The following is a 21143-nucleotide window of genomic DNA, read 5'->3' as shown; positions in this document are numbered from 1 at the left end:
AGCTCTGTCACCTTTTAGTTTTAGGTGAGCTCGTGGGACATGTAAAAGTGATGAACTTTGAGATCTGAGAGATCTAGGAGCTGAATGCCAGTGGATGAGATCAGAGATGTAAGGTGGGGCGTGGCCATTGAGAGCCTTAAAGGAAATCAGTAGGGTTAATGCTTGGCAAAATTTGGTTTAATTTTGAAATGTAAAAAAATACTGTTTCAACAGCATTGCAAAGAGTTGTATTTAACAGCTGCTTCACATTGAGGTATAGCAGTTAAATGCAGTTGAAAAACAAATATGCAGTACATAAGAAAGACATAACTTATATTATTCATATTTCAAAATTAGTATTATCTCTCTTTTTTCTCTGTTTTTGGTCTCCACCAGCTCCTGAGGGAAATATATCCAGTTATTTGAAAATCTGTTCTATTCTTGCCTTTTTTGTGGCCCTCAAAGACGTTCAGCTGCCTTTCCCAGGCCCCTGTGGCTCCCAAATCAAGAACCTGGATACAACTCTTAACGACAAAACCACCCGGCACAGTCTGAACTGTATCATTTTCAAACCGCAGATCACAACAGGTTGTTTTATTGATGTGGTGCCGGTGAGCAGACAGTTTAAGCTGTGATGGAGCCAAATGCTGATACTTATATATCAGTCTGTTCTGGTAAGATAGAGGACTCAGCTGGATCGTTTCAAAGAGGAAAGACTTTCAGCTGCTGCACAAATGGACGCCCGCTGGTTCATTTGTTCCACTGAATCAGTTATCATCAGTCATGAGAAGAGAGAAAACCTTTCTTGGTTGGAGACCTGGTTTTTGGAGCTTCAGATATGTCTTAATTTATATATCTGATATAGCATCTGAATGACGTGATGCTGTTAGGATCTACAGAGAGAGAGAGCAGTTCCGACCAATGGAAGACTAGTGGGCAAACACAGAGTTGAGCATTAAGACTGTTGTGTTTTGGTGAAAAAAGAAATCTGTGTCTTTTCTGTCACACTTCGTTCTTGGAAGTCATTCTTCACAATGGGATGAGAGAGAGATGTGCAGGTAGAGCCAAAAACCAAACGTCATCATGTGTCTTTGCTAGAAAGAGAATCAGATTTCATCATCACAGCAGCATCATGAGGCAGAAGCAAAATATCTACAATCAACATTCACACACTCATCTGTGCAGACCAGAATATACAATATTATATCTGTCTATTATTCAGAATAGATGTGACTGATTTTTTGAAAACATCTGGGGATCAGTTTAAATTCAGATTATAGGAGTTGATGAGTGAATGTTGCTAAATGTACGGAAATAATGAAATAACCGAAATAACCATAAATAAACTGAACAGCCTGAAGTTCATTCAGTTGTAAAACTTTGAAAATGACAGACCCTGTATGGTTCCTGTATCCTACAAAATAAAATCTTTTCTGTAGTTGATATATTTTTTGCACCTTTGTTGGGTGTGTACTCGCCCAGGCTATAGTGCAGTAACTGATGGACTAGAAATAATGTAAGTATAAAAATTAAGCAGCGATTATCTTGTTTTGCCAATAATCCTAATGGTAGATATATATAGTATGTACCAGGGTATCTGCTGCATGAATATGTTTTACACCTATTTTGACAGTGATGTCAATTCATGGGCAAGACTGCTGTGTGGCAATATTGGATTTTTATTAGATTTTTACATTAATTTTTCAGGTATATAATTCACTGGTTAAACCAGATACATCAGATTTTATCTTTAGACTGTTTCTGTGAACGTACTATAATTTGTTTCAATGGCACATTATAGAATTACACTTTATAGAAGAATTTATCCATCATCCATCATAACTGCTGTTCTGAGTACAGCTGCTGGTCTCTCAACAACACACACTTAAGAATATGGGTCAAAGGGAAACGGGAATATTAAAAACATAACATCTCCTATGAGCGACTCATGAAGACATGTTAAAGTTATGTCTTGTGTCTCTCTCTCTCTCTCTCTTCTGTCCAGTGATGTCAGGTGTTTCCCAGCTCAGCACTCGGGACATCACAGAGACGTCTGTCACTCTGGTCTGGACTCCACCTGCTGTGCAGTATGAGACCTACCACATCACCTTCACCAGCCAGGTACACCAGATGTTGATCAGATGTAGATTTGGAATTTACTCTGTCAATCACTTGGTCTTTGTCCTTTCGTATCTCTACATTCATTTAGTGGTTTCATAGAGCATCAATAAAAACAGACATTGTAAAAGAAGAAAACAATTTTCTTACCAGAGAAAACTGCCCTGGAGGAAGATGACTGTATAAACAAGTTCTCCAAAGAAAATGTTTTTCTGAGTTTTTGTTTTTTTCATCTGTTTTTACTATTTTTGTTCTCACAAAAAATAATCACTTGACTCTCAGGGCTTGTTCTCACAGATGAAAAAAACAAAAACTAGAAAAATGATCCTGGCAAATAAACAAATAAATAAATTCACTTGCCTTTCAGGCAGCCAGATAAACAGATAAACACACACAAATATTACTTAAAATAATTGAGACAGCAGATGTTTTTGTCGACAGTCATGATCCAGCAACAAAACCACTACAAATTAGTTCTCATAGAGTCCTCGCTGTCCCCTCGTTCAGGACTCTGAGAGCTGCTCAGGGGGTCAGATCCTCCGCCAGTTCATGTTGAGAGGACGGAGGAAAATGCAGAAACTGTGACTGAAATTTACACAAGGTCCTCAGGGAGTTTTAAAAATGGTGATGTGGCCTCCAGACCGGACCATAAAAGTGTTGTGCATCAATTTAAACAACCTCCACTGTCCAAGATAATCAAAGACATAACACTGTGACCTTTGACCTGGCTGTGTGTGTAGATCATGTTGAAAAGACATTTCAGAGTATCTTTTCCATGGCAACAAGAGGTACAGCTGTTTCCACCAACTCCTGAAAAGATGACAAACAGTAAATTTAACAAGGATTCAGAGAGTTCAGCAGCTCCAGGAATCATTTCCACCGCAAACACTGATAAAAAAATATCCAGTGAAATTTCCTTTTAAAAAAAACCCAATAGGATTTAGAGCACAGATGGTCTCCAGTAAATCAACTCATGATTCTTATAGTTGTTTTATGCCAGAACTCAACACTAGTCACACTGAAGAGCATCACTTTATATTAAAGCTATAAAAAATGTGTGAAAAAATAGGATTTGGCATAGAGGAGGCATAAAATAAAGTCTGACCGGATATTAAAAGTATTGAGAGAGAGTTGAAATTGGTTCAGCAGCTAAACAAAAGTTTAACAATACACTGACCAGCACCTCCAATGCTCAGACATCGGTCAGAGGGTCTTGTCATTTTCCAATACCAAGTCACTGTAGAGTCCAGTATGTCCTGAAGAAGAAGCTGCTCAGGGAAGGAATTATAACCTCTTGTGCTGTAAACACAATGATGGTTGAAGCTCTTGCCAAGACTCACTGAGTAAACAGCTGTTAATGCTAATGTTAGCTTTATAGCAATAGCAAAACTTACAAATGGCTCCTTTAATCTGTACATGGACTAATATGTAAAAAGAAATAATTTCTAATGAAGATAAATACTTTATTTAGACCTTACAATGTATATGTTTAAAGGACCAATTTGACATTTTGGACAATACCTTTATTTACTTTCTGCTGGAGAGTTAACACTCTCATGTCTGTAAATAAGAAGATACAGCCAGCAGCTCACCATAAAGACTAGAAACAGGCAAACAGCTCAACTGGTTCTGTCCAAACGTAAAAAATAAAGCCGCCACCACCTCTGCAGCTCAATGTTTAATGTGTTATATCTTGTTTATTTAACCCACACACAGACTGAAGTATAAAAAATGACAGTTTGTGGTTTCAATGGGAGTTTCTGAGCTAACACACAGACTGAGATCCATCTGAACATCTCACTCTCATACAGAAAGCAAATCTCAAAAGTGCTGAACTATTTCATTAAGAGTTTACTGTAATCTATCCACCCTGAACAGTTTCAGTTTTATTAGATTCTTTTCGCTCTTAATTTGTTTCCCTGCAGACTGTGAAAGTCTCGTTAAGGTCTAACTTCTTTTTTTCAGATACTTTCCATCTTAAAAATGAACCATGGCCTAAACTAAACTTCAGAAATCTTCCTGCACAAACAGCTTCTTCATAAGAGATAGTTTAAGAATGTGGTCTTAAGTTTTCCGCATGTCTTTGAAGATGGCGTATGCAAACATGATGTTACTAATGGATTTAGGTTATTTTATTTTGTGGGAAAAAATCACTGCCGCAGGTTAAATAGAAACCGAACAGTTTGTCATTTCCATGACAGACTCTAGAAAAAATGATCTGTGATATTGGCTTAAAGCCCCAGAGGAGATCTCTGGATGCCATAAACAGTAAATTACAGCAGCAGTTTTATGACGTTACAGTTCACTGACTCTGTGCACTGGACGCTGGTTTAAGTGCAAATTTCATGTTTCCATGACTGAAGCTGCAGCTAACGGTCTCAGACATACTGTTTTTGAAAAATTAAGAGTTAAGTAAACACAGATATATGAAGGATAAGTGTAGATCTGTTATTTTAACTACAGTCTCTGTCATCTGACAAAATCTGAGCCTGGAACAACTAATTTTGAGACATTTGAAAGCTGCAAAACATCAACCATTAAAGAAATCTTAGGATTTAGGTTCAGTGTTTTCAGATTTACGCAACTGAAAAATAATCCTTTTAAAAACCACAAATGACTTGAGGTAGGATGAATCACCCAAAGATTAAATCATTTCTGTTACAAATCCAAATAAAATAGTTAGTAAAAAGTCCCGAAGATTATTGAAAATTATGCAGATGACATCTAATAAATCAACGAGAATCCTGAGCCATGTTGGGAGGGCAAATATCTGTTGTCCAACAAAGATTCTCACCAAATTTTATTTCCATGACAAACACCATAAAAATCTGACGTTAAATTCACAGTAATCCCCGCGGAGTCTCAGGATGGCAACAACAGATCCTGCTCCTCCGTGGAAAAGAATATCAACCTCTTTTTTTGGCAATGGTTGGATAAAAATGCCAAGTCTAATCTCGTCTGACTAACTGTTCCTACCCTGACATCATCCTGTGTGTGTGTGTGTGTGTGTGTGTGTGTGTGTGTGTGTGTGTGTGTGTGTGTGTGTGTTTGTGTGTGTGTGTGTGTGTGTGTGTGTGTGTGTGTGCGTGTGGTTTAGATTCCCTTCGTTATCTAAACCAAGACTTAATTACTCAGCAGCTCCAGAGGTTTTTCCTCTGCTCTGTTAAAGAGCGTCAAATGGAGCAGATTATGAACAAAAACTTAAAGGTCCATATTGTATAAAAGTAGATTTCCATTTTTTTATATTATTATTATTATTATTATTATTATTATTATTATTATTATTATTATTATATTATGGTTATACAGCAGGTCTAGGTTCTATATTAATACTGTGAAGCACTCAGTCCAGAGAAATGCACACAGCCTGTATTCAGAAACTGAGCATTAAAACAAGCCGTCAGGACTTCTGTAACTTTGTGATGTCACAACAAAACAGTCACTGTCCTCAGCCATGCCCCAAGCCCCGCCCACCTGAACCCACCATCCAACCTTGCAGGATTTGGTTTCTCTGAGTCTTTAACTGAAATCTGCTATATTTTCATTAGATCACTCAGAAAACAGCCAGCCAATCAGAAGCGAGGCTCAGAGCCTCCTCTCTTCCGATTGGCTCACCGACCTGTTGTTACTATAGCTCCAGAGAGAAGCCTGAGAGAGGAGATGTAAAACTACATTGAGACGGTTTTTGGTCTTAAAACCACAAATATATCTTCTTAGTCTAAAGTGTAAAATATGGGACATTTAATTCAAACTTAGTTCAAGTCCAGTGACGAACCTCAAATGATACAGAGGTAAGTGGTAAATTGCCTGAGGTTAAAAAGTTTAGGTCACCAAAAACGTGAATACACAGGTGAACTTCCAGCTTTTCTGCAGCAATGGGAGTAAATGAAGCCTTGAAAGTTGATGCAAACAATTCCTCAGGGTCAATTAATTACAAACCCTGTGTGCATAATTAGGAAAATACTATAAGAAGTACGAGTGTGAACTGCTGTTAGAATAGTGAGGAAAATACCAGTAACAAAGAAAGACAGACTGTCTCCAGACTTCAACACCATGGAGCTGGTCTGGGATGAACTGAACTAAATGAATCAAAGAAACCTGCAAGTGACACACATCTGTGCGGACTTCTGCAACAGTGTTTGAACCAACTTTTTGAACAATGTGCGATTTCCATTGTAAAAAAAAGTTCAGGAGTGAGTTCAGCTGCTGGAGGAGTCAAACATTTAGATTAAATCAATAAGATTCAATGAGTCTTTGTTTTTAAATCTCCTGTTGTTTATTTGTTCTATGCTTTAATTTCACATTGAGACATTAAGCAATGTACATTTCACAACTTGAAATGGAGGTAGGCTACTCTAAAACATTTGACCGGTCGTGTGCGTACAACAAAACATAGTCCTGTCCTTTTAAAGAAAGTGCAACTTGCTGAAAATAATCAAACCCATAGCCAACGCTGTGTCTTTAATCCATGAGAATCTAAACCACGTGTTTATTATTGTAACCGTGACGATGGTCCTCTAACCTGAAACCATTTATTTTAACACAAACCACAATCTTTTTCTGAATCTAACCAACCAAACTGTGACCATTCCTCAGCCTTAACCACATGTTTATTATCGTTACCGTGGTGACGAAGCCTCGGTGCGCCTGCTGCTGCTGCACTCTTGTGGGTCATGTCCGAGGGTAGGGAAAACGGACCAGGGTTGGAGGACTCGTATATTTTGCAGGCCATCACCATATTTGTGACTTTTGTAAATCATTCAAATGCAACATCTTGTATTTCCAAGAAACAGATTTTCAGATATTTTGACCTAAAATATGGAAATATGCTGAAAATGTACATATACATAATAACAATATAATATATAATAACATCTTAAATTAAACACTAGATGTAAAAAAAAAAAAAAAAAAACATTTACTTTAGGTTATAGGTGGACTGTTGGTGAATTGATGATCTATAATTGAATATAGTGATTCTTTGTCTACAGCTGCAGCATCTGAAGGCAGCAGGACACATAGGCTGATTCTAGACTGATATGTCATTACACAGCCATCCATGTGTTTACCTGGATTACATCAGGTGCAAACAAAAACAGGTTGCTAGAAAAGAAACCTCCCCAGACGTCTACACACAATACACAAAATACCCAGCCCCTTTCCACTGAACCAAAATGGACACCTAAACAGACACCTAAAAGACCTACCACGAATACGCAATTAAAATAGGGGCCTTTGTCTAGGTTGATAAAACGACAACAAAAAAATTCACAGCGGAAAAACCAAGGATTTGACCTCAGTGGTATACATACCATGTGAGGCGAGATGCTTAAAGGACTTTAACACCAGAGACAGCTGTTTGTTTCCTGTTTCCTCCCAACATTCGGAGCTGCAGGTAGATAGCTCCTCCTGTCCAAAACCTCAGTATCTTTAAACCAGACACTGAACCCCACAGTCCTGCCTGTGTGTTTGTATGAGGGGGACAAAGTAAGTCGATGTAAGTAAACAAATAAACAATGTGAAAGCGCCACCGTTCCTCAGCACAACCCCTTACATGTTACATGTCATGTAATAATCATACAAAATGGTTCAGATAAGATACGCTATAATGAGATATGATCAGGTCAATGCATAAAAGGGAGAAAAATACAAAGATAAGAAGTTATATAAGAGATAGATATAGAACTTTAGAGGAGGGGTGTAAAAGATGAAGCAGGTCGCTCTACAGCAGCGGACACTAAACACCAACATTAGACTCATTATGAGGCTTGTTTAGAGGTAAACCACGGAATAATCTGGCTTTAAAAATAAATGAGTATTTATGAGGTGAATCTATAACAAACACCCTGATGCTCATAATATTTAATTTTGGTTTGGCTCAATAGTGAAGTGTTTAATTACTCACAGATGGACTGTGATTACACCACAAACACACACATTTTACAGCGTGTTCAGGTTTATGGTTTTTCGAGCGTTGCGTTGAGTCTAAAAACACACCTGAAGTGAAGCTCTGGGGTAAAGAGAAAAACGGCTGCAAGTTTGACTGTAACCAGAAAATTATACATGGAATGATTTTTGTTCTGGTGTGTGTGATGCACAAGACTGAAGTTGTTGTTTCATAAGTCGTCGTCTCAGTTGGATGAACAGAGCTGCTAATACCCATGTGGAGGACACCGACACTTCGTCTTCTCTCTTTAAAAATGTGATGCATTTCCTGGATCATTCCTCTCCAACCAGATCTTTAGACACCCCACCCACCCCCCCTACCCCCCCACCCCCCTCACAGGAAGCTAATTCACCAGACACAGAGGGCGTGTGTCATTGGCAACAAGCAGAGCACCAAATCATCTGTCACGCTGGTTGTGTTGGACAAACACAAACTGCAACATAGCAACAAAGTCTCTTTGACAGCATCAGATCACTCAGGTGCCAGACTGTTAAAGTTAATGTGAGCCGTGAGGTTTGACCAACAACACTAACATCACCAAGTTTAACATGTTTTGGCATGTGATGAACATTATGGGCTCTACGGACATCGAGCATCGTGCATCAGTGCTTCAGAAAAGGCAGGAAAAAAATCCTACATTGACTCTGTCAGTGCGTGTGAGTCCCATCTTTGTGACACCCGCCGCGGTGAACAGGGAGAAACCTCAGTGAACATCATTATAGTCACACAACAAAGTGAAGCACCTCTCTGAGCCCTGTAGTACATAATATAAAAAAAATAGTAACTGTACTACAAAAGAAATATTAAGAGGTGATCAACACTCATTTACACGATAAAATCAACCAGTCCTCCAACCTGAACAGACACTTTGATACGACCCATAGGAGTGTCTCCTGAATAGCGCCCCTACTGCAGCAAGTATACCAGACCTTGGTTGTCGTGGTTACAATAATAAACACGCTGACTGTACCGAAAGTGGCATACTTGCCTTCATCACCATGGTTACTATACTTACGGTCATGTGATTTGGGTTCAAATAAGTAGGGGACTTTGTCAACGTTAAACAAATGTTGTCATGGCTACAATATAAACAGCTAGTTTCACATGGGAATCGAACGCCGCTCTCTTGTGTCATATTGCTGTTTTTTTTTTTTTTTACCCATCCATCCACCACAACCTCCTCCCAACGTGGACTTTGTCTCTCTTCACACTACGTCTCCGCACTGTTCTCTTTGCCATGTCATAATTATTCATTTTTAATACGGCCACTAGATGTCGCCTAGCAACAAAACGCACCCCGATGAGTATTTCTTCCTCCCTGAAGACAAGCTGCTCCACCTCCTTGCAGCTGGTGAACCAAACTAAAACACAGTAAAAAAAAAAAATACACTCACTTTGCACTTCATATATTCTCATGATGTCACAGCCATGAAATTTAATGAGCACATTCACACTAAAAGCTGAGCTAATGATCTTGGTGTTGGCTCTGGTGCCTCCCACAGGACAAACTTTACATTAATAGTCCCAGCACTGAGAACAGCAGAACGATCGGGATGCTGTTGTGTTCTGTTGCTGTGTTTTGTCTTGAGAACATTAAAACCTCCAGGGGACCATGAAGAGTATTTCACACCTGATTTAGTTTTAGAACCCAGTTTTTAGCATCACTGTGGTACAGTCCTGTCTCATTTCTCTCATCTGTCTCCTGCTGTCTCTGTCTCATCACTGTGTTAACTTTGTCTGTCTTTGGTCTCGGTTGTCTGCATCTGTGTATGTGTTTACATCTTGGCCCATCGTGGCGGCTGCGTCATTTACAAGTGCAGATCGTTTCTTATTTTTCACGCATTGTAACGAGTATTATAACGATTTTAGTAAATAATGCAAAAACTTTTCTGAATCCAAAGGACTGTGCGGAGGAACTGAGGTGTTTGGTTTGGTTTGGTTTTTTCTCTGTTTTCGGGGCGTGGTCTGGACTTGGTTTCACACCTGTTTGTGCACAGTCCTGACCCGGACTTGATCCATATTATGGTTTGTCTCGGACTTGACCTGAGTGGTACTCGTGTCTCTAACTGAGCCCTCTAAGCCCGCCTGTTACGAGTCTGGTTGACTTTATTTTTTACTTATTTGTTAGTTTGTTTGTTTGTTTGTTTGTTTGTTGGCTTCCTGATTAGCTCCTCTCGTGCAAGAGGTTCAGCTGTCAGCTCTCCTTCCTCTTTTATATAATAGTTATTTACATGTGCATCATCAGGATTTTAGCAAACATTACAACATTTGAAACTTAGATCTAAATCTAGAGGACTGTACTGAGTGACTGGAGTCATATTATAGCTGAAAAACAGTGCGATCACAAGATAAAAAATATTTTCATTGTTTTGTTTCTGGATTTTGTTTTGTCTTCGTTTTGACTTGGTTTGAACCTCAGTCTCAAAACCTCTTGGACTTGGACTGGTCTCACACTTGGCAAAAAGTCAGTGGTTTTGACTAAAGGCCAGAATTAATCTGTTGAAAATGTACGCTCAGATATATAACGGTCATTTTGTTCTATGAGGAAAGAAAGATGCATCACTCCTACAGAAACCAGTAACGTCTGCTTCACTTGTTCATCAGGTCCGTCCACATGTGTGATCAATCTGCAGCAGAAGAAATTAAAGAAGAGGAAAATTACTAATTGTGTTGGTATTTCTGTTGAAGAGAGAGAGAGAGAGAGAGAGAGCGCAGCCCACCGGACAAAGAAAACTTCACTTTCTAAATCAGTCAAAATGAAAACAGTCAGTGGGATGAAGAGAAACCAACTCCCTGCTTTAGATTACTGCACGTGCACACACACACACACACACACACTGGACAGTTTTACCACCTGACTGCATGTCTCTCAGACATGTTTTCCCACACACACACAGCTACAGCTACGCCCCGTGCTGTAAAGAGAACCGTGGCTCCCCGCGGTGACATCATCAGGGATTAAGACTTTGGACCGGAGCAACGACACCAGAAAATATCCACAACCACCCACAACTGCAGAGGGAGAGAGAGAGAGAGAGAGAGAGAGAGAGAGAGGATGATAATGAAGAGTCGGTGATGGGGGGATGCCTGAAGAGCCCTGCAGAGGGATTAAGACTGGAGGTGATGAGAGGATGTGATGGAAACAAAAAGAAGAGTCATGATCGTCTTTATGAACCCACAGAGAGGAGACATGATCCTGACTGGAGTCCATGTGAACCAGAAAGCGGGAGTGAGAGATGAGAGAGAGGAGAAAAGGGAATAAATCCAATTAGAATAGAAACAAAAACAAATGAAACAGAGGAGAATAGAACCAAGTGGAAAAGATCAGTAACTTTAAATAAACAGAATGAGTAAAATAACAGTACATCATTTCAGAGAGGAACTAAAAGTCGTGTCGTCGCACTGTTCACATGATCACATGTAAATTCAGCAGATGTTTGTGTTTAACCAAACACACTGTGTGTGTAAGCATTAGCTTGTATGTGTCGGCTTGGATTTGAACTCTCTGGCTTCTCCCTCATGTGAAGGAACAGAGTCTGGGGTATAATTCACATGTTGACCTCACTGACTGTGGTAGCAGCTGCTGCAGCCAGTATGAAAAGGCAGAGCAGTGACTGACTGTAGCTCCAAATACAGCAGCTGCTGGTGTCACTACCATGAACAAGATTGATAAGCAGCATCATGAGTGAAGCAGATTTATGTCTCTGCAGTGACAGGGAACACAACACACGGGCCTGTCAATAACTGTCTTGTGAACTTATGTAGGGCTGATGAAAGGTAATGTAGCAGAGCGGTGAGCCCAACTACAACACAGGTAACGACTCAGAGGGCCATAAATGTGCTCCAGACTGTCCTCCTGTAAAAAACGAGCCCATAGGTCGTCTGTGTTAGCGGGTCAATATGACCCATAGTTACTTTTTGTTGTTAGGCGACATCTAGTGGTCGTAGTAATTATGGCAGGAGCAAAGGGAAAAGTTGTCAATGTTTGGAGGAGGTTGTGGTGGATGGATGGGTCAACAAAACACAGCAATATGACACAGAAGAGCGGTGTCCGATTCCCATGTGACACTAGCTGTTATCACTGTAACCATGACAACAAAGGCTGTGTACTGTTGAGGAAGGACTTATTTTAACTCAAATCATGATCTTTTCCTACACCTAACCAAGCCATGACTTTTATTACTGTAGCCATGGCGACAAAGGTAGATACCGAGCTGTCGGTACAGTCTGCGTGTTTATTATTGTAACCATGACAACTGAGGTCCAGTACGCCTGCCGCTGTAGGGGCGCTATTTCAGGAGACCCTCTGATACTATGGGTCATATCAGAGGGTTAAAACGACCTGTATAGCTTCTCAGGGTGGGTTAGTGAAGAGGCCACACCTCCCTCACACCTCTGTTGTATTACATTATCTGCAGAGAGGGGGGGCTCTATATCCTATTATTGAGGGTGTAGTTATTCTTTAACATCTAATGCCATCAATTTTAAAACCACATCCTTGTACAATATCACTGTATAGCAAACACTGTGGTTGAAGCTTAGGAGAGATTGTGAAAAGTTGCATGAATAAACATGAATTACAGATACAAGGAGGTGAATGAAAGGCATCTGTGTGAAAGTCAGTCAGCAACACACCTACACTGCTACTGGGTATAAATGTGGTGTGTAGATCCATCCTATTAAAATGCATCAGCACAGGCTTCGACACACTTTCTGATAATAGTGACCTTGCAGGGTCATTGCAGGTCACACTGTGAGAGATGGGTTTAACTAAACTTTGACTAATCTGTCACATTGCGCCTCAGACTCACATTGTCCCTCTTTCCCACTGTCACATTTTCAATATATTATATATAATATAATATTTGGGCGTAACTCAAACACAATTTTTTTTTTGTTCCATCAGTGTATTCTGAGTCATTTCATGTTGTCGTCTGACTGGTTTGTTTGTTGTATATGAAACAAATTACCTGTCATTTCCCTGCAAGTGTGTGCAACTCTGTGTCCTAAAACGTTTTCAACTTAACTGCAACAGCAAATATATTTTGCAGGAAACACAATTGTCATCTGGTTACATTTCTGTGGAAATGATTTTAATTTACGTATTTAGAAAATCAAATGCATTGCCTTTGAACATAATCCAGCCAGAGATTATGTTTCCTACAAAATGTATTTACTTTTGCGGTTTAGTTGTATAGAAACATAATTTCCAGAGACAGGGTTGTGTTAGCTGTTAGAAATGGGTTGTAGCATCAGTCACACTCTGAGAAGTTGGTCCTAAAATCCAGATGTTTAAGGCAGGTTGTCTTTGGTCTTTTAAGTTGTTAGTCCACCATCAGTAGACATGTGCCACAGTCTGATGTAGCACCATTGGCAAACAAAGATTTCACCCACAATCCTCTATTATTATAAACATATAGATTAGAAGGGAGTAGAACATACACAAAGACTACAGCAGAGCAGATGAAATTCAGAAGCAGCACAGTAGAACAGCTCAGAATGAAAAGAGCGGAGCAGAGAATGAATTGAACACTCGGAGGTTGGGGAGGAAGAGATGCAGATGTGGGATGCTTGTTGCTACGGAAACATGTAAACACTGTCAAAAACATGGCAATTGCCAGATTGCTGAGATCACCGCCGGCCCACAGCTGTGACACAGAGAGAAAGAGAGAGAGAGAGAGAAAGAGAGAGAGGCAGGGAGATGTTTCCCTCCCTCAGCCAGACAAACAACAGATAGACAACAGACTGTCACAACAGCTGACAGAGGGAGAGTTGTATCTGACGATCGACAGAAAGAAACTGAGTCTGAGGAGTCTGGACTATAGAAATAATGTATGAGCTTGTTAACATCCCTCAAATATTTTTTGTTTCCAGTTTACAGCATTAAAGTGAAAGATATTAATAAGAGGACACTGAAAGCAGTTTAGGCCCGTATATAAGCTCAGTACTGGTCTTTCTCGATATTTTCTTAATTCTTTTTATAATTTAAAACAAAAACGGAGGCTCTACAATCATGTCAGTAGGTCTGTGAGGATGTACAAAGGCATATAATGTTGCTTTTTTCCACTTAAATGAGCTGTTTGTAAGTTTTTGCTTTTGCTACATTGCTAATGTTTGTATTAACAGCTGTTTACTTACCAGTTTTGCCAAGAGCTTCAGCCATAATCGTGTTTACAACACAACAGGTTATAATACGCCCTCTGAGCAGCTACTTCTTCAGGACAGACTGGACGCTACAGTGACTTGGTATCGGAAAGTGACAATATGGGATAACTGGGCCTGGGCTAGCTGGTTAGCATGCTAATTTTAGTAGATAAAAAGAAGTGATAGAGTCAAAACATTAGCGTTGCTTTCCACCTCTGGAGACAGCTCTTAGTGAGTAAAGGAATGAAGTTTAATGCTGAATTTGCAACCTTTCTTTTAGACTGGTAAGTAAACAGCTGTTAATGTGAATGTTGGCTATGTAGTGATAGCAAAACTTACAAATAGCTCCTTAAAATCTTTATTGACAAAAAATTTGCAACATTAAACAATGACAGTAACAAAAACCAAACATTATTGATTCACATTTTGTCCATCATTCATACAGTCGGGTTGATGGGTTCATCTGCAGCTCGTTTCTGCTATTGCTGCTTTGTTGTCCTGTAGCCTGAACATTTTTTTCCATTAAGAAGAGATTCTTTAAATGATTATTAGACACTGGTCATTGTCATTGGTGCTACCTCCCTCCAGGTCCTAATAGATTTCTTTAGGCGTAACAGTATTTTAAACAAATATTGTCACTTCCCATTACATCATCTTCAGAGAGATAAAGTACAATACCATTCATAGGGATCTTATAACGGGGTATTTTTTGCAGTCCTTCCCCAAAACACAATTATTTTATGGTATTTCCAAAAACCCACGAATCAATTGATCAAATTATTCAAATACAAGAATCAAAGTTTCTGATGTCTGAAGCATGTTGGTGTTCAAGACTAAATGCTAACATGCTCACAATAACATGCTGATGTTTCGCAGGTTCAATGTTAACCATGTTGACAATCTTAGTTTATGCTAACATTTACCAATTACCACTAAATTCACAGTACAACCGAGGCTCATTTGTAGATATTTGATCATAAAGCAAAGCTTTGAACAAATTAAAACATTGACCTGATTGTGGCATTGGATAAAAGGTCAATGGATCAATATAGTTATTACAGTTCATCCTGATGGGAACATGAACGTTTGAACCAAGTGTCATCACAGTGTATTGAACACCAAAGCGGTGGCCTTGAAATTTCAGATATTTGTTGTGTTATGTTTACACTGACACTACTACTTTTTCATTGCATCAGTTCATTCAAGAAATATTTTTGTTTCCCCATCCAGAAACATTCTAGATTCAGCCTAGAACAGGAAATAGTTTTGTGGGTCATTGAACAAAATGTGACCAAATAACATGAGCTTGTAAAGATGACATCACTGGTCAGTCTGGCAGACATTAAGAAGTTAAACATGTGCACTTCAGACAAACTTTGGAAGACAGTATTAAGACCGCAGGATTAGGAATATCTCTGCCCTCTGAGCTCACCAGAAATTTAGGTCTCCTGGTAACAATAATGGTTTTTTAAAATGTCTCAAAAGAATATTAAAAAAGAGCTTTACATCATCACCATGAACACAGTTTGGTAGTAAACAGAACCAGTCGACATGATTTATTGTTGTCGCTGTTGATCATATGAAAGCAGTTAAAATCATCATCGCATGCTGATGCTGTTCAGCAACAATAAATCAATGAAGACGGGATAATCTCAGGGATAAACCACTTCAGACCGCTGCAGATAGAAAACAATTTAACAGGACAATGACACAAAATCCAACAACCAAGAATCTGAAGGTCTCAGCGCGTCCACCTCCACCTTTTTGTTGCCCTGGATGAACTTCACAGAGTCTGTACTGGTTGGAGGGTTTGTCATGAATTATTAGTCTCTCAGTGATAATAACATCTCATTCATTAATATGGAAATAGTAAAAGCATCAGCATTGTTTGCATATGACCTCTGCAGCAGGAGAGGAGGAAATGGGAAACCTTAAAAATGGAACAACGAATATAAAAAGATACAAGTTGTAGGAGTAAATTCCTGCTAACCTCAGAGTCATGGTACCAGCATGTTAGTCACTGTTTAATTGTTGACAGCAGCTCATGTTGATGACAGTGAAAGCAAAAAATGATTGATTAAATAAAAAAATGTGTAAATAGTTCACCTGAAAACAAATATGATTCTAAAATGAAAGGACATCTTAAATATCTACATTCAATTCACATTTGAAAACTGTTATTCTCCAAGCATCTGTATAAACTGGCAAAAATTTCCATGTGTGGCCATTACATGGCCAAAAATATGTAGGAGTATGTGGAACATCACGCCCATGTGTGAAAGTTGAACATGTTACTAGAGAACAATGGTCATTAATCTGCTGCTCTAACAGCCTCCACTCCTCTGGTTCCAGTCTTTCCAGCAGATGTTGAACTTGCTGCTGGGACTCACTCCCATTCAGACACAAAAGCATTAGTGAGGTCCAACAGTGATGCTGGTCTGGTCTGGCTCACAGTCGGTGTTGAACAGGGGTCGAGGTCAGGGCTCCCCCAAATTGGGAAAAACCTTTATCTTTATGAAGCTGGTGAACACTGGTGGTGTGCATGTAAGCATGGTTGGGAAACGCTTCTGAAAAATGGGACACTGGCTTCATTTACTTAGGTACTGTCATTTTGAAACAGGAAAAGGATAAACACAAATTGTTACCACAAAGTTAGAACAACACTGCTGTCTGAAATATCATTGTATGCTTTTGATTTAAAGGGCCCATATTTGACACTTATCCTGTGTTTAGTTTGAAGATTTGTCGTTTTAAGAACCAAAAACCATCCCAGTGTAGTTTAACATCTCCTCTCCCAGGCTTCTCTCTGGAGCTCTAGTAACAACAGGTCAGTGAGTGAAGGGAGGCTCTGAGCCTCTTTTCTGATTGGCTGACTGTTTTGTGAGTGATCTAATAAAAATATTGGAGATTTCAGGTAAACACTCGAGAGAAAACAAATCCTGCAAGGTTGGATGGTGGGTCCAGGTGGGCGGGGCTTAGGGTGTGGCTGAGAGCGGTGACTGCTTTGTTGTGACATAACAAAGTTACAGAAGTCCTGACGGCTTGTTTTAAGGCTCAGTTTCTGAATACAGGCTGTGTGCATTTCTCTGTGGACTGAGCGCTTTGATATTTTCACAGTATTAATATAGAACCTAGACCTGCTCTATAATCAAAGAAGACATGGAAATCTGCCTTTGTACAATATGAGACCTTTAACATTTCCCTTTATTGGAACTAAGACCCCCATATAAAGACAAACTAGCTTCTCATCATGACAAAATTGTGTTCTATTATAAGAATATTTCTTGAGGGGAACTTGCCTGAAGCAATTTATCTTCCATCAGAAGGAGAATCTGAGCCAAACACAGGAATGACTTCAGAGTAAGAAAAACTCCTCAATCTTTCCTCATATCCAGAAAAGGCTGCAGGACACAATATGAAACATTTAATGACATTTAATGAGTGGTGGAGCTGCAAAAACTGAAGTTTAATGACATCTATCTGTCTCTGTAATGGACATGGATAAAAAGGTCCACAGTCAAAAATGACTATTTCAGTGGAGACATTTATGTCAGTGGGGAGGATGAATCAACCATCAGTATAACCAGCAGTGGTTGTGTGACTGGTTATCTGAATAAAGGGAAGTTAATTCAGAACTAAATTGCAGTTTTATTCTGGATGTGGATTAATCATTATAACTGAAATAAACCAGAATAAATCACTGGCCACTGCAGTTCAAGCAGGTCATTCAGTTTTACTGAATCATGCACTGATGCATTCAGTAAAGACGTCAATTCAAGACATGACACTGGACCCAGAGTTTCCTCTAGATGAGGCATTCATGTGCAGTTTGACTGATGGATGTCAGTCTTAGATGGACAAGTAAACAAAGCATCTGGGCAGTTTTTATATCCACAGTCAACAGTATTTATTTTAACCCTGCCTGTTATTTTTCTCTAATTTTAACAAAGTAGATTTAGTTGCCTCAACCTCACCAAGCCATAGAGATGGCAGATTAATACACATCTGTAATGTTGATCAGATTATAAAACACTCAACGTATTTTGTTGTTTTGATGAACTTGCTGTAATTACTCCACCTTTTCAGCTCATTAGTGCTGGCTTTACCAATATCACCTGTTTGTGCTGTTGATGACGTTTATCGTGTTCACACACATTTACAGGATATAAAACTGATAATCACGATCTGTCGTGGAGTCGCTACGAACAGCGGCGACTTGAACGATCCTCTGGTGTCCTATTCACATAAAACTCAGAAAACAAAACCTCATCGATCATTTTTGAAAACAGATTTATGTAACATCTGTTTTTATTCACAGTCATGCAGTGACAGTGTTTTCTCAACATAAAAGCACTTTAACATTAACCGCATCCAGTTGTCCATTTCCCAGCGAAACAAAAACATCTGTCAGTGGTGAAAAGCAGATAAGTACATTTAATCATGAACTGTACTTTGGTACAAATTTTACATACTTGCACTTTACTTCAGTCTTTCTATTTTCTCCTTCTTCCATCTACTCTTCACCCCATTTTAAAGGGAAATGTTGTAGTTTTAACTCCACTCAATTCATCCGCCCTTACCTCACATTAAAGTGTATGATTGAGATCTTAAGGGTCCCTCCCATATTTTACATGTTTCCTGTGTTTTATTTGAAGTGTTGATCCATAAGAAGATATATTTGTGGTTTTAAGAACCAAAAACCATCTCAATGTAGTTTTACATCTCCTCTCTCAGGCTTCTCTCTGGAGCTCTGGTAACAACAGGTCGGTGAGCCAATCAGAAGAGAGGAGGCTCTGAGCCTCTCTTCTGATTGGCTGACTGTTTTCTTAGTGATCCAATAAAATATATAGCAGATTTCAGGTAAACGCTCAGAAACAAATTCCTGTAAGGTTGGATTGTGGGTCCAGGTGGGCGGGGCTGGGGGCAGTGACCGCTTTGTTGTGACATCACAAAGTTCAGGAAATCCTGACGGCTCGTTTTAAAGCTCAGTTTCTAAATAAAGGCCGTGTGCATTTCTCTGTGGACTGAGCATTTTGATGCTTTCACAGAATAGAATATACAATATAGAACCTAGAACTGTTTTATAATCAAAGAAGACATGGAGATCTACCTTTATATAATATGGGACCTTTAAACTAAAGATCATAATACTTCTCTCACAGCTGCCATTTAAAGAAAACCTGTCTCAATGTATGTGACAAGCTGTTTTTACACATTTGATGGCACCAAACAGAGAAAAATCCTGGAGGAGAATCTTCAGAGACTTGAGATTTTTTTTCCAGCAGGAAAACATCCATAAAGATGCAGACCGAGCGTCTCTCAGTGGCCCAGTTAGTCCTCTTCATCCTCCTTCTCCCCCTTCTCTTCGTCCCTGAACGCCCCACAGAGATGCCACAGAGCCTCGACTTGTTTTAAAGCGTATCATGAATTTATTGGAGCCTCAGCTTTAATGATGTCACCCTCATTCATATGGAAATGGATGAAAGCATTTTGACACATCGACGCTGATCCAAGGCGACCTCTGAAACTCCCATCACCAGGCAACCAACATATTAACTAACGTGGCAACCAGCTGTGGTCCATTTACTTCACAACACGGTATCCATTCATTAGAATTTTTTTTTTTTAAAAAGAAAAAGATGTCAGCGCAGCACTTTCAGCTGAGTAATTGTTGAGTAAGACACAGCTCTTAATTCATGGGAAGTTGCAGGCTTTCCAGAACATAAATTATAATAAGAAGTACTTGTTGCTTTTTTAGGATTGAAGAGCCTCAAACGGTGTGAAATGTCCCTGACTGAAAATGAGCAAACGTAGTAACATACAGTACATGAAACACAGAAGACATAGAGCAGAGGTACAAGAATAATTTCAGACAGACTGTCTTTGCAGGGCTGGAGCATAACTTTATCTTTGTCACATAGTCTCTAGAGCCAGGAAATTCACGTTGGGATGAGATGAAGTGGGCAGGTCAAGCAGCATCTACCACAGCTGACTGTGATAAAGCTGTACACCTGTCAAAGCCCATCTGTGAGTCTTAAATCAGAAGATCACCATTTTGGGAAATTATTGACGTTCTTGCCAAGTGACTCTCACATCTGCACCGTAAATATGAACTAAAGTCAGCAGCCAGTTAGCGTAGCTTAGCATAAAGAGTGGAAATATATGAGGAAACAGCTAGCTCTGTCCAAAGCTAACAAAATCCGCCTAGCAACACCTCTGAAGCTCACTGATTAACATGTTACATCTCGTTTGTGTAATTTCTACAAAGACTTTCTTGTTCACTGCAGTAACTTTCTCAAGAAGTGAATAAGCAGATTTCCCAAATACCTACCTCCTGTTAATAGGATTTAACATTTTCTGACTACAATGTTTACTGGGGATAGTCTCATGAAAAGATAATTTTCAAGATTCAAGAAAATTTTGCACCTAGAGGTTTTAGGGCTTGTTTTTCCCTTTCCCTTAGTGTGTTGCAGCTTTTTGTGAATGTAAAAGTCCTACCAAAGTCCAAGGCAAAGGGAGTTATTCTCTCCTATAGAAAACTCCTGAAGGGCCTGCAATACCTCATATCTCCACCAGGCTTCTCTTCCCCAACTTATCTACATCACTACATTAAATATTAGTATAATGCCCACCTATGGGTTAGTTTGGCACGCCCTCAAACAAAGCTAGTCAGAGCAGAGGTTGGTGATAGTTTGGCTAGTTTTAGTGTGTCACCATGTCGCAAAGACACTGTTTTTTTTTTTTTGGTAATGTTTTGCTTTGTTTTGTTTTTTGGTGGAAACTTAAATTCTCTTTGTATATAAATAACTGAAGGTGCAGAATAAATTTTACTAGCAACGTTAGCTTTAGTTTTTCCTTTTCCACTTTAGTTGGCATTTTAGTGCATTTCCACCATGTACAAATATTAATGGGGGCATATATATAAAAATGTTTGTATACGGATTCAGATTGAAAT

The 21143-nt window shown here is 39.3% G+C and overlaps 1 protein-coding gene across 2 annotated transcripts in view; it reads left to right on the top strand.

Moving 5' to 3' along the window:
• LOC130183686 (tenascin) overlaps positions 1–21143 on the top strand; it is a 57816-nt gene that overhangs the window by 19807 nt on the left and 16866 nt on the right. For both annotated transcript variants that reach the window (XM_056399321.1, XM_056399322.1), the window contains exon 6: positions 1985–2100. In XM_056399321.1, coding sequence (XP_056255296.1) covers positions 1985–2100 — 116 coding nt within the window. The remainder of the gene's footprint in view (positions 1–1984; positions 2101–21143) is intronic.

The sequence above is a fragment of the Seriola aureovittata genome, chromosome 16 (genome assembly GCF_021018895.1).
Source record: "Seriola aureovittata isolate HTS-2021-v1 ecotype China chromosome 16, ASM2101889v1, whole genome shotgun sequence".
NCBI lineage: Eukaryota > Metazoa > Chordata > Actinopteri > Carangiformes > Carangidae > Seriola > Seriola aureovittata.
The sequence above is the reverse complement of the archived record's forward strand: the minus strand, read 5'-3'. Positions and strand labels throughout refer to the sequence as shown.